At 41.0% G+C, this 14,559-nt stretch overlaps 1 protein-coding gene across 2 annotated transcripts in view; it reads left to right on the top strand.

Moving 5' to 3' along the window:
• The first annotated feature begins 2,177 nt into the window (after positions 1–2,177).
• The window catches only part of MBOAT1 (membrane bound O-acyltransferase domain containing 1), a 30,563-nt gene continuing 18,181 nt past the window's right edge, over positions 2,178–14,559 (top strand). Inside the window, exon 1 of one of the 2 annotated variants that reach the window (XM_042461206.1) lies at positions 2,178–2,302. In XM_042461206.1, coding sequence (XP_042317140.1) covers positions 2,195–2,302 — 108 coding nt within the window. In that variant the 5' untranslated portion in view covers positions 2,178–2,194. Of the gene's footprint in view, positions 2,303–9,760; positions 9,891–14,559 lie in introns of those variants that run through there. The other variant, XM_042461207.1, reaches the window with a different exon arrangement.

The raw sequence follows: 14,559 nt of genomic DNA, 5'->3' as shown, positions 1-14,559 counted from the left end.
TAAATATATTTTTAAAAAGTTATTTTTATTTACATTTTTTTAAAAAAAGTTAAATATTAAAGTAAACATTTAATAGGATTTTTTGTGGGGTTTGGGGTCTATGTGGCCATGTTCTAGAAGAGTTTATTTCTGATGTTTCGCCACCATCCGAGAATGCTGGAGTGGAAGACCTGGGTAGAGAGGAATGATCCCCATGTTCATCTATGTATGTATGTATGTATGTACACACACACACACACACACACACACATATATATATATATATATACCCACTCTCTTCCATGCCAGCATTCTCTGAAGATGCCAGCCACAGATGCTGGCGAAACGTCAGCAATAAACTCTTCTAGAACATGGCCACATAGCCCGAAAAACCCACATAAAACTATGGATGCCGGCCATGAAAGCCTTCGACTTCAGATTAAATATTTAACATTTTATTAGTTTGTGGAGAGATCTTGTAGAAATTGGCAGAGTGAGCTTTCATGGACTTCAGTCTTCCTCCTCAGATCTACGAAAGCTCATGCTGCCACTTTCTTGCTTTCACTTAATCTCAAAGGTGCTGAAACATCTCTACATACCGTTTATACAGACTAACATGGCTATATCTTTAGATACTATATTAAATATTAAAAATATTTTAAATTAAAAATCTTTTTTAATTAAATATAAAATCTTTTTTTAAAATCTGGAGACTCATTTCTCTTCCCACTGAGCCTCGCATGATCTCTTCAGCAATTTAAAGGCATGCAGGCAAACACCACAAGCCATTTCTGCCAAATATCAGATGTTTGGGGAGCAGTGGTGTCACCTGGTGCTGCCTGCGCACACACACACAGACACACACACCCCATGCCACCTCTGTTTCCTTGACTTACCCTCATCTGCCTTCTTTCATGTTTTACAACCATACTGTCTCCACACTCCACTGAAACCTGTTCATCTTTAAGGTGCTATAGGAAACATTGGTGGCTCAGCGGTTAAGTCACTGTCTCAGGATTGCAAGGTCCTCAGGTCGGCAGTTCAAGGTCCAGGCGCCGCATGACAAAGTGAGCTCCCATCACAAGTCCCAGCTTCTGACAACCTAGCAGTTCAAAAGCATGTAAAAGTGCAAGTAGATAAATAGGTACCACTTCGGCGGGAAGGTAACAGTGCTTGGTGCAGTCATGCTGGCCACAGGACCCAAAGAGTTGTCTTTGACAACATTGTTTCCCTCGGCTTAGAAATGGAGATGAGCACCAACCCATACAGTCAGACATGATTTGACAACCTTGTCAAGGGGGAATACCTTTTACATTTAGGGGCCATTGTTTTTAATCTTACTAAAATTCTTTGTACTATTCAGTTCAAGTTCCCTCCATACAATAGATCTAGGGTGGGAATCTTGATCATCTCCTGATGTTGCTGGACTTTACCTTCTGCATTCTTCACCATTGCATATGCTAGATGGGGCTGCTGGGAGTTGCAGTTTAACATCTGGAAGACCACATGATCATACATACCCCTGTTGTAGATCATGGATGAAGAATTGTGGCGCTCCCTATGTTCTTAAACTGCAACTCCATCATTGACCATTAGCTATTTTGGGTAGGACTGATGCAAACTGTAGCCCAAAACAAAATTTGGGGGCTGTATACTTTTTACTCCTCTGCTAGGTCTTCAACTGTTTTCCCCCTTTCCTCTTAAACTCCTTCAGTGGTTTCTATGTAGAGAAATGTTCCTCTTTGCCTTTCTCTTCTCTATTAGGACCTGTTCTTTGTGCTCACTTCTGCCATCCCTATTTAATGCACCTTTCCTATCACATCCCATAGCTTTCACTAGCTCTCTTTTCCTGATCACACTGATACAGTAACATTTGCTCAGATCCACAAGATAGGAATGCCAAACTTGTGGAATTACAGGTATTCCTTGAGCTACAGTACCCACCATATGAAGTAAAAAAAAATCAACAAAGCAAGAGTTATACCCAGGACTAATCTATTACAGAACAGACTGAAGGAAGGAAATGGCAGGACACCACTAGCAGTCACATACAGTGCCCAAATGAGACCAAACCTATGCATCCTCAGTGAATTACAATCTATTAAAAATAATAATGCTCCCCCCTCAAGAGCTCTTGGCAGCAGGCCTTTAATTGCCTACAGACAGCCTCTTGATCTCAAAAGGTTTCTTATCTACAGGAAGAAGCAAAACATGAATGGGAAGATGGGCACAAGAACTTGCCATCCCAGATGCCATCACTGCCCACACATCTACTTTGGGAATGTCATCACAGGATCTAATGGTATCACCCACAATATTACAGGTACTTGCAGTTACTCATCCTCTAATGTGATACATGTCATTCTCTGTCAACAGTGCCCTTCTGTGTTAGGCAAACAGGCCAGTCTCTATGCCATAGGATAAAAAAACATAAACTAGACATGAGGAATGGGAATACAGAAAAGCCAGATGCAGAACATTTCTGTCTTTCTGGACATTCCATCTCAAACCTCAAAGTGGCAGTCCTCGAAGCAAAAAAGAAAGAAAACTACAGTCGGCCCTTCTTATACACGGATTTTTTATACATGGATTCAAGCATCCACGGTTTGAAAATATTTTTTAAAAGTATAAATTTCAAATATCAAACCATGATTTTCCATTTTTTATAAGGGACATTATTTTGCTATGTTGTTATATTTAATTGGACCTGAGCATCCACGGATTTTGTTATCCACAGGGGATCTTGGAACCAAACCTCAGCGTATAACAAGGGTCCACTGTACAAAGGAAGAGTGGATAGAGAAACAGCAGAATTGGAATATATCCACAAATTCCTGTACATCGACAGTGGATTAAACAGAGACAGTGTTTTTGTGGCACATTACACATATTACAACATTAGTTAACATCCCAGCCTCGTGAAGGCTTTCTTGCCCATTTAGTCACATCTTCTTTCTGATTCCCAGCCTGCATCATAATACAGTCCCATAACTCCCTCCACCAGTCATATGTTTATCTTCTTGCCTTGGTTTTGGCAATATCTTTCCTTCCACCTTTGTCTCCTGACTGAACTTGAAACCTCATCACCATTCCCACAAGTTTTGTACTTCTTTTGTTATTCACACTTCACTCCATGCTTCTGATGAGGCAAACTTAGGGGTGAAACAGATGATCAAAATAAGCAGGTTTCCAGCCAGTTTTGAGTCAGGGCATTTAGATGATGCATGACTTGAAGCCAGCCACAAAGTGTACCCAAGCTGTGCTACAGGGAGAAAAGCCGGACAAAAAAGGAGCTTGAATTTTTCCGTTTCTTCCCAGAAAGTGCGCACCTTTGCATAGACGTATAAATGCACCGAGGGCATGGCAGCTCTAACTCTAATTGTGCATGTAAATGTCCTATCGCAGGAGCACCTTTAAAAGGGACGGCGCTGCCGCACCCAAGCAGTGAGGGTGACAATGCCAAAAAGAGAAACTGACACCTCTCATGGAGATGAGTACAACATATACAAAACAGACAGTCAAAGAGGGGGCATGGGGTGAAGGGCGGTGGAGGGGATCATGATTGTACCTTGCTGGCATCTGCGTGGGCACACCTCTGCTCTAATGCCCTGACCAGATGAAGCACTGCACATGTGAATGTGTGCAGGTTCATAGGGAGAGCCATCCAATGGAATAGCAGCAGTTACCAGCAGTCTGCTCCTGAGAAGATGTGGAGGGATGGGGGGGCGGGGGGGGGGAGAAAAAAAATACCCAGAAGTGCAGCTGTGGTCATGACATGCACACTCCAGTCCCTTTGGGAGCAGGTGGTGCGGTTGGTGGGTTTCAGTGTGGCTTTGGAAAAGGCAAGCTTCCTGCCCATCTGTTTTGCCCCTTAGTCTAGGAAAGCTAATGCTACCACCTTCCTTCTCAGTTAAGTCCAGACTCACATAGCTATGTCTTTGAATAGTGATCACAATGAGTTATACTTCAATATGGGTATGGTAGTTTTCAAAGAAGTTGCCATCTTGCAGCATCAAAAGGAGGGAGAGGAAAAAGAAAGAAAAGAAAAATGTGGCAACTGCTTTAAGATTAACTGGGGTCCAAAACACTGCAGAAGTAATCCAGTTTGAGACCGCTTTAACTGCCCCTGCTCAGTGCTATGGAATCCTAAGAACTGTAGTTTTGTGAGACATTTAGCCTCCTCTGTCAGACAGCTCTGGTGCCACAATAAACTACAGTTTCCAGGATCCCCTAGTACTGAGCCAGGGCTGTTAAAGCAGTCTGAAACTGGGTTATTTCTGCAGTGTGTTTTTGACCTGGTTTCTGTTTCGACATGTGCTTTCATGGATATAAACTCACTTCTTAAGAAGTATACTGTTTCTTAAGAAGTATACCCACAAAAGCTCATACTCATACCAGTTAGTCTGAAAGATGCTGCTATATTTTTTTTCTTGTTCTTCCCCCTCCGTTCCTCCTTTTTATACTTCAGTGTGCACATGCAGCTTTTGAAGGATCCTGTGGCATCTTAAAGAGTAACATTTACCACAGAATTTAACTTTTGTGATCTATAACCTACTTTATCAGGTGCAAGAGTGCTATCTTGAGAAACATGGTGGCTCCTCTTTTGCTGCATGCAGCAGACTAACACAGCTGCCTCTTTGGCAGCTGCTGATCAGAGAGCATTCCCACTCTTAGTTTAAATTTTCCTTTGATTTCTTGGATCTTGTGGAAGAAGGCGCTTGCTCTTCCTTTTTTGTTGTCAGCTTCTGTTTCACTGCATTGATTATTATAGTGATCTTCCTTATCCTTCCACATGTCATTGAACATTTGCATTCAGGGTTCTGATTCTATTTCTGTCACCTTTCATTTTTGCTTCTTTTCTGTCCTTGACTGCTTGTAGAGTTTCATCTCTCATCCATTGAAATTTAACTTTTTTTTTGGCTGCAAATAGTGACTTTCTGCTTTTCCTCTCTGACAACGTTCCTGGCTTCAGTCCAGAGTTCTTTTGGCTCCTAGTCAATCTGATAGGGAACTATGCAAAATTTACAAAATTTAACCTCTAAGAAAACAGAGAGACTTAAAAATCTCTTTAAGATGAAAAGCATCTAGGTAATGGTCTTTGACTGGGAAGTGGCAGTGTTTCAAGTATGCAGCATTTATAACAAATAGGTTGATGGAAAAGTGAATTTTCTTCACTAGTAGCTGAGAGCTGACAAAATCAGTAAAAGAGCTGTAAATTCGTGCTTATAGTTAAAATAGATTTTGCATTTAAAAAGAAATCAGTGGGGTGAGCTCATGGCAAAGCAATATCTGATCAGCTTTGTGCAGCAGGGTGTGGAAAGTGTATAGCCCTCCAAGGGTTGTTTGACTGCAATTCCAGCAACTTTAGGCAGCACAGTCAAAGGTGAGGAATGCTGGGAGTAGCAATCTAACAACATCTAAAGGGCTACATGATTCCCACCCTTCTTATACAGTCACCCTGCTCAGGATCAGGAAGCAATAATCTATGTAGGATAAGGTGATTTCTTGTTGCAGAGTAAGGGAGAGAAATATTATATGGATCAACCAGTAGGGGTCAGAGCTTTACAAGTGATTCCCAGCCAGGATTGAGAGAGGAAGGAAGAGAAGTCTTTGTAAGGTAGCTTTTGATTTTCCTGTAAGTGCAATTGGGATGATCAAAGTTGGGTTGTGATATATTAAGATAGGTTTTGAAAAGCACTTGCAATTCCAGAAGTGTGTTGCTCAAAACAGTTATTGCAGTTGTCACGTAGCTAACTCCTTAAGTCACTTCACATACAATGAGAGGATGCTTTCGGTGCCACCACAGATTAATTTTGAGGTGGGACCGTGTTTACAAAGCCAATGGGCAGGGTTTCACTACAACATGCCACAGGTTTTTCACCTCTGGTTTACAATCACTACAGCTTGGCCTACTTTGCAACCTGTTAAACATGAAAACTCTTTGACTCAGTGACAACAACTACATATACCAACTTGACAAAACATAAATGTCAACTATATAAAATGTAAAGCAACATAAAATCTTGTGGCACCCTAAACACACACACACACATTTTATTTGGGATAAAGCTTTGTGGACTACATCCCAATTCGTCAGATGCACAGACAGAGACCTCAGCTGGCACATTATTATGTATATGGATGGTTGGATGAGTGGCCCTTTGTAATCAGTGGAGACAGTGAAAATTGAAATGCAAAATCACTTTAACAATGGTTATTAACATTCTCAAATGTTGCTATCCAAAGTAATTGTGTAGAAATACACACATCATGCATAGATGAACAAACACATGCAGTGTCGTAATATCCTTTGTTCAAGGAATGGATGGTAACTTTGAGGCTGGACACAGTGCTTTGGGGAAATGAAGTATTTCCCTCTCATTAAAAAAAATATAGCCATTATGATTTTGTGAAAAGACTTGACTATTGGTTCTTGCAGAAATGGTTGTTGTTATGTGCTTTCAAATACTTTCCAACTTATGGGGAGGTGAACCTATCACAGGGTTTTCTTGTCAAGATTTGTTCAGAGGGGCTTTGCCTTTGCCTTCCTGAGGCTGAGAGAGTGTGACTTGCCCAAGGTCACTCAGTGGGTTTCCATGGCCAAGCAAGGATTGGAACCCTGGTCTACAGAGTCATAGTCCAACACTCAAACCACTGCACCACACTGGCTGACTAAGTAGGCCAAATGAGAAACTATGGTCCCAAAGAGACAGGCCAAAATACTGCTTCGGGTCACTTTGGAGGTATACTGTTTAAATGACACTTGCATCTTAAGAAGCTATGCCAAAGCTGCACTCCAGTCCTTAGCAGTGAATTGCTTGAATTGCTACGATATTACTGTTATTTTGTTGTTATTATGTTTTTGCTATGTATTGCTATGTTATATTTCTTTATTATCTTTTGTTTATTGTTATTGTTTATTGCTATTGCTTTGTATTTCCCTAATGTTGTAAGCCTCCCACATTCCTAGTGATTGGGCAGGATATAAATAAATTCTATTATTATTATTACTTTCGGACTCTTAGAACGCTTGCATCCTTTAAACAGCATACCTCCAAAGTGACCCGAAGCAGCTTTATTTTGGCCTGTCTGTTCAGGCCTGTACATTGTAGATTACATTATTATGGCCTGTAAGAGTGTTGGCAAAATAGCCATGGGGACACAGCTGACACTTTTATAGGCCATAATAATGTCTGCCATGGGATTTGTATCACTTGTGAAGTCTGTTGTTGCTAGCAAATAATGCTGGATTTGTTGTTGTTATGTGTCTTCAAGTCATTTCTGACCTAAGGCAACCCTATCACAGGGTTTTGTGGGAAACTGTCTATGAACAAGGATAGGTTTGCCATCAAAGGCTTTTGGGAGAGGAGTGTCATTGCCTGGGATGGGCTGTAAATCATTGATGAGAAATTTAAGTGGTTGACACAGAGGCTCATAAAGTTTGCTGTTGGAGAGGATGATTCATACTTTGTTTTTAGTACATGTGCAGTATCCTCTGCAAATGAAGTATCAATTTCTGGTAAACCAAGACCTACTTTCATTTTAAGTTGGTAGAAATGTTCCCTTTAAGTCTTTCATTACTTAAATGTAAAACTCGATTGCAGTGTGGTGACAGTACAGTTGGCCCTCTATACAGTATTCACTTATTCCTTATCCACAGATTCAAGCATCCATGGCTTGAATACATATATACCTGTATAAGTGTGTGTGTGTATTCTGAAAAATGAACCTTGCTTTTGCCATTTTATATAAGGTACACCATTTTACTATGCCATTGTATTTAATGGGACTTGAACATCCACAGATTTTGGTATCCATGGGGAGGTCCTGGAACCAAACCCCAGTGGATATCAAAGGCGCACTATATATTCCTCTACTGAATATTAAAAACACCAATTAATCTAAATAAGCATATCTCTTGTACAACTGGAACTGACAGACATGGTGTCCAGGTACTCTTTACTTCATGTGATCCTTTAGGTGTAATGGGACTGCATGACCTAGAAGCCTGAATCAGCATAGCCAACAGAGAGGAGTGCTGGGAGTTGTAGTCCAACAATCTCTGGAGGCCTGCATGATTCCCATACCAGTTTTAGTGAATGCCTGTGCAAAAGACATAAAAAACCCACCACTCACAGCAGAAAATGATTGACCTATTACCTTAATCCGTACATAACCAAAGCAGCAGTATGTGTGTGTGCCCTCTTGGAAACTCAGCTTTGACTAGGGGTGCCAAGTGGCATCTATGGCACAAAGTGTTTCAGATCCAACAGTTTGCAAGGAAAACTGTCAGAAAGATTTGTAAGAACGTGTGAAATAGACCTTTTTCTCACATATATTTTCAGCACTAGTTCCCTGATAATGCCACTGCTGAGCTCCTCCTCTCTCTTGAAGTGATGGTATCAAAAGTTGTTGTTCTTATGCGTCTCCAAGTAATTTCATGGGTTTTTCTTGGCAAGATTTGTTCAAAGCTGGTTTGCCTTTGTCTTCCTCTGAGGCTGGGAGTGGAAGGCCTGCCCAGGGTCACCCAGTGGGTTTTCTTGGCCAAGTGGGAATTTGAACCCTGGTTTCCAGTCATAATCCAACATGTAAACTGCTACACTATGCTGGTTCCCTAATTCAAAAAAGTGCATATCTTATTGTTGTGTGCCTTCAAGTTGTTTCCGACTTCTGGTGATCCTAAGGCAAACGTATTGCAGGGTTTTCTTGGCAAGTTTCTTCAGAGGGGGTTTGCCATTGCCATACTCTAAGGTTGAGAGAGTGTGACCTGCCTTTGCTTTCTATCTGGACTCCACAAGCACAACAGTCTCCCTCTTCTAGAAAATGAGCAGGGTTGGCAATTCACTTATAAAGACTCTATTTTAATGTTGCTTCTTATGAGTTTGAGCAAATCTCTCAAGATCTGATCAATAGGATCACTGAACACCGGCGAATATGTGCCCATACATTTTTCTCTTTTTAGTTGTATTTCATTCTTTTGATATGTAGCTTGTTTTAATATTGTAATATTTTCTGTTTTAATGTACTGTTTTTGTATACTTTTAATTGTACCGGGTTTTTTTTTTTTTTTTGTGTTACGAGCAGCCCTCAAAGAGATGATGATGATGATGATAATAATAATAATAATAATAATAAATATATATTATTTTATATTAATTTATTACTTTATATTAATACTAACAGTTAATTATATTAATTAATATAATTAATTGTGTTAATATGATTAATAAATATAAATTAATAAATTAATTTATATTAATTATTAATTAATTTATATTAAGCAATGTGATTAATATACATTAATAAAATGATATTTATTATTTTATTATATAATGTTTATGAATTATTATTATTATTATTATTATTATTATTATTATTATTATTATTATTATTTTGGTCATGTCTTCCATTTTATTCCTGTCATATCCAACAACCACATTTTTGTGGTGAGGCCTAGTCCTCCTTTGAGGTGATGAGGAGGACCTTTTTTGTCACTCTGAAAGGGGCGTGGCCTAAAGGCTTCCTCTCTTCGTTCTGAGGCGATTTTGCACTTGGGACTAAAAGGGTTCTAAGAGCTGAGCCTTTCCCACTTCCAAAGGAAAGTGGGGTCGGCCACACAGCGAGCGCGTGCCTGTGCGCGCGCCTGCAGAGAGCTAGAGAGAGAAAAGCGAAAGTGGAATAGCCAATCAGGGGCCGAGCCTTGACTGGCACGCGCCAGCATTGGCCCAGAGGGTGCGCGCGTGCCGCAGCTGTAGCAGCGCCAGTCCTGCTCTGTCTGTGCGAGAGAGCGGTCGCGTTAATTGAAGGCTGCGATGGCTGGTGGAGGAGCCATAGGAGACCCCTATAAGAAGAGCACAGGCTCGACTCTATTGCAGCCACTGAGCGACCGCCTGGACGTCCCACTGGATAAGGTTCGGGCAATTAAAATCCCTGCTAAGTTTGAAATTAATAATGATTATAATAATGATAATGGCAGTAATGATGGTGGTGCAGGGTGAACAGCCGCGTCCTCCTTTTTCCGGACGCGTCCTCCATTTCAGCCTTCCTGTCCAGGAGGGATTCCAAAAGGTCCTCCATTTTGAGCAGGGCTAAGAAGCATGATTTTAAAAAAAAAGTTTAGATGAGCGTTTTCAGCTTTTATTTTGCTTTTTTAGTGTTTTCAGTATCTCTTTATTGCATAGATAAATCAGATACAGTAAATCTAACAGTCACACATTCATGAATATACAGTGCATGCATTCACTGATTATTTTGTTCTACCGTTCTTCATTATCTTCATATCTCATGTTTTATCTTGCATTTACTATGTATTCTGCAAATTTCAAATTTTGTATTATATATTTTTTAAAAAACTTTACTGTTTTAATTGGATGATTTTAATTGTTTTTAAAGTGTAGTTTTGATGTGTGTGTGTGTGTGTGTGTGTATCTATCTATCTGTTGTGAGCCACCTTAGGTCCCAACTTGGGAAAAGGCAGGATATAAATAAATAAATATATTGGGCTTTTATTTGGTTGTGTCCTACATATTTTCTTGACTGTCCTACATATTGAGGTGCCTTGTCCTCCTTGGCAGTTAGGACATCTGGTCACCTTGTCCTTTTCCAGGATCTGTCCTCCATTTCAGCTTTCTGTCCAGGACAGATTCCCAAATGTCCTCCATTTTGAGCATCACTAAGAACCATGATTTTATATTTATGTCAGTGTTTTTGGGTTGCACTGTCCCCCATTTTTCTTAAATGTCCTACATTTTGTGGCGCCTTGTTCTCCCTTGCACTGAGGACATCTGGCCACTCTGTGATGACGTCCTCAAGGATGTGCTTCAGATAGTTTGTGGTACCCACCAACTTTCGGTATTTGTAGGTGCAACCAACAGATTGGGGGGATCTGGATTGCTTTTAAGTTTGTTCTTATTTTTGAAGGCAGGTTTGCATTGAAGGATTTTCGGGGTTGTTCTTTGCTGTCAAGTCGACTTTGACTTGGGGTGACCCTGTGAATGAGAGACCCATCAAGGCCTCAGCTGCCTTCTTCAGGTCATGCAAACTCAAGGCCGTGGCTTAGGATTTGGGGAGAGGCTGCTTTTTCTGTTGATTGTGTACATCTCGTTGTTTATTGAAACGTGTCTCACAGGGGGAAGTTGTAAACAATTCAAAAAGAAAAACCATGCATATTTACACAGGTATAAGTCCTGCAGTGTTTGGTGTTTTGTGCCTGATCATAGTGGTTTGAGCATTGGATGACAGCTGTGGAGGCCAGGGTTGGAATCTCCATTCATCTTTGGATGACCCTGGCAAGTCACACTCTCTCAGCCGTACTAGACAGCAGTTATTAATACTTATTCTTATCTCACTCTTTTCCCAGAACTGGGACTGCAAGAGCAAATCCCCCTCTGAACAAATCTTTCCAAGAAAACTCCATCATAGGGTTGCCAAGGGCCCACATCTTTCAATCCTTTTTTATTAACTGTACTGTTTCCCTAGTATATGGTGGCATTTATGGAATTGGAGCATTTCACAGTCAGGGATATAAATTATATAGTGAAGAATCACATACACTGGTTTGTATTAATTGGTGGACCGAATACTACATGCGGTTAGAATGACAGAAGTGGGAATCTGTGCCATAAGATTTTGGGAATATATGGCAGTTTTAAATTTTTTAATATTTCACAAGCCATCTATGGATTAGCATTTCTTTGCAGACAATGAGAAAAGAGGAGAGTAAACTGAAAGAAATATTTCTCCTTTCCGTTGATTTTGTTCGATGGTTTCTTTTTTCTTGTTTCCTGGAAACAGTGTCTGCAAGTTGAACTACTTCTACAGCATCATGGCTGCTGCAAAAAGCAAAAGTGAAATCTGCTTCTGAGGGTCAACTGCATTGTTTTTGTAATGTTTCAGAAGGTGCCAAATGTCAGGTATTTCAGGCTGCATTAAGGCAACTTATATTTGGCATCTTCACCCTGGCTTTCAGGAAGGAGAGTGGCACAATCTAGTTTAATACTATCACTATCGTTTTAACAGAATGCAAACACAGCAGTGTGTTAGCTTACTCTGTACTATATCCCACCAGTGCCTTCTTACTTGCTCTTGAGAAAATGAGTTTTCCATTTAGTGGGAAAACAAATCAAGGTTCCTCCAAACAGAGCAAATGTGGTGGGAGGTTGCACTGTTAGTTACTGTATTTCTTAGATTTTTAAAAAATATCTAAACGATTTTCTGTTGTCCCAGACTGTTTCTGGCAGTTTCCAGCACCAGCAGCAACATTTTTTTGCCCACCATTAAATGGGACTCTTTTTATTTTGGAGACATAACAGGTGTTCTCATTGAATCATAGAGTTGGAAGAGATCACAAGGGCCAACCAGTCAAACCCCCTGCCATACAGGAACTCACAATCAAAGCTTATAGAGTTTCTATATGTTGGAAATGACTTGAAGGCACACAACAATGGATAACAGAAGAAAACAATGTCATGATTTTCTCATAACTGTTTCATGTTAAGCATTGGCTTCCCATTTAGCAAACATTAATATGTTGGCATTAGTACTAATTTAGGCACGTTCCAGACGGGCGTTTGGCCCGCCCCCGGTATGTACTAAGGGTTGGAAGAGGAGGCAGCGTCCAAGCAGGCCTCACCCCAGTACGTACTGGGTACATCAAAATGGTGGCTCCCAGTACACATGGGCGCCGCCATTTTGACATGGCTGACGCTTAGCATCCGCACATCATAGCACAGTTGGTGCCTTGCGGCGTCATAACAGCACCGCAAAAAACGCTTTTTGCGGCGCCGGGAAACCGTGCGGTTTGTCCGCTGCGGCTCCCTGGCGCAGCAAACACGGGCGCCAGCAGAACATCCTTTTTGGACGCTCTGTAAAGCGCCAATGTTTCCAATTGCTGTGTGTGGTTTACTGTCCCCTTTCCCTAATATTCATGGTCTACCATTGTAAGTTTAATTTATGAAGCAGTGCGTAGTGGATAAACAGGATCTTCAAACAGCTGAAGCACAGCTATCCTCTTTTAAATCATCTTGGGAATGTAATCATTACTCAAGCACAAGAAAAAAGGCCTGCCAAGTTTACCTAGGTCTACTAGGCCAGCATTCTTTGCAAGTTATTTGCAGTTAAATGGAGGAACCTTACACAGACCAGGTGGCTTACCAGAAATGGGTCACCAGTCAGTTAGTGTGTGCTTAGCACTACCATGTTTCAGAATAGCAGGAATGGCTAGCAGGGATGTGGAAAGCATCTACCCAGTATTAAAACACCCTGACTGCTTTTTCATCTAAGTGAAAGATTTGAGTAAATGTGCAGTTCCTAATCACTTCATGCCATTTTCTAATGGTGATGGGAATGAGAATATGGTGAGGTCTGAGTCTAAAACTTTCATTTCCCAAGTGAAATTATGAGCCTCTTCAATCTTCCAGTATGTTATAAACCACATTACCAAATGGGGGCGGGTTATAGACCGCTGCTTTGAGGCGGTCTGCCGCCATCGCCGTTTGCTCCGTAAGGGAGCCGTCGCAGCCACACCGCGTGGCTCCCTTACGGAGCAAAAAAGAAGCTCCAAAATGGAGCTTCTTTCTGCAGCACCTCTGTGACGTCGTGAGGCGCTAGGGGAGCATTCGCGAAGTCACAGCGTCCGATACGTAAAGATGGCGCCGGCCATGTGGAACGGCCGGCGCCATATTGTACGGACAGAGTCCGTATTAGACCCAGGGGCGTCTAGAAGAGACGCCCCTTTTTTAAAATGGGACGTCCTGCAGACGTCCCAAGTGCCGGTTTGTAACCGGCCATAGTTTTCTTTAAATATGGCTTTAATTGTATTCTGACCCTCATTGGCATTAGGCAGAATCAAGTGATAAGCACAGAAGTAAGCATATGCCATGAAACATAAAATTATGCTATTTCTTACACATTTCCTCTTTTTTCCAATTGTCTCTCATTTAAGCAACCTAGTAATTATGTTCTATACTTCTTATTTTTACTGCTGTGTGTCAAACCACTGAACCACCATGCAGTAAGAGTTGTTGAAACAAAAAAGGTTATCTAGAAATTGAGAAGGATGGGCTCCAGGAAGTGCAGAAGCAGTGTACCCACTTCTCATAAATTTTAATTCTCTACACTTTTCCCCATGAAGTTTTTGTAGCACAGCATGTAGGTACCAGATTCACTTTAGCCTTGTTCATCCTTAGCACTGAGCAATTTTATTTACACTTCAGCCCTAAATGTCTGCGCTCGCATGATTTCCTGAGACACAGTTATCCATGTAAATGTTGATGGAATACCATGTTGCATTGGAATAAGCATTGGCAGATGCCATCCCTTTTGAGTCTATACCACCAGACTACTGACTGTAACCTGGTCAGTAAAATGTAGAATGTTACCAATCAGCCAAGTACCATTTGTACTTGATGACATCTCCTAATAAAACTAAACTTTGGTTCCAACTTTTGCATTTTTTTTTAAAGATTAAATAGCAAACATCCCTCCCATCTAAATTGAATCTCTGACCACCATCTCTCCCATTGTGTACCTAATCCAGAGTGGGTCCCTTGCACCTGCTTTTGCTTTGGAAGGAAAAGTCTA

Source organism: Sceloporus undulatus, chromosome 4 (genome assembly GCF_019175285.1).
Source record: "Sceloporus undulatus isolate JIND9_A2432 ecotype Alabama chromosome 4, SceUnd_v1.1, whole genome shotgun sequence".
Lineage (NCBI taxonomy): Eukaryota > Metazoa > Chordata > Lepidosauria > Squamata > Phrynosomatidae > Sceloporus > Sceloporus undulatus.
This window is presented reverse-complemented; position numbering and strand designations above follow the sequence as displayed.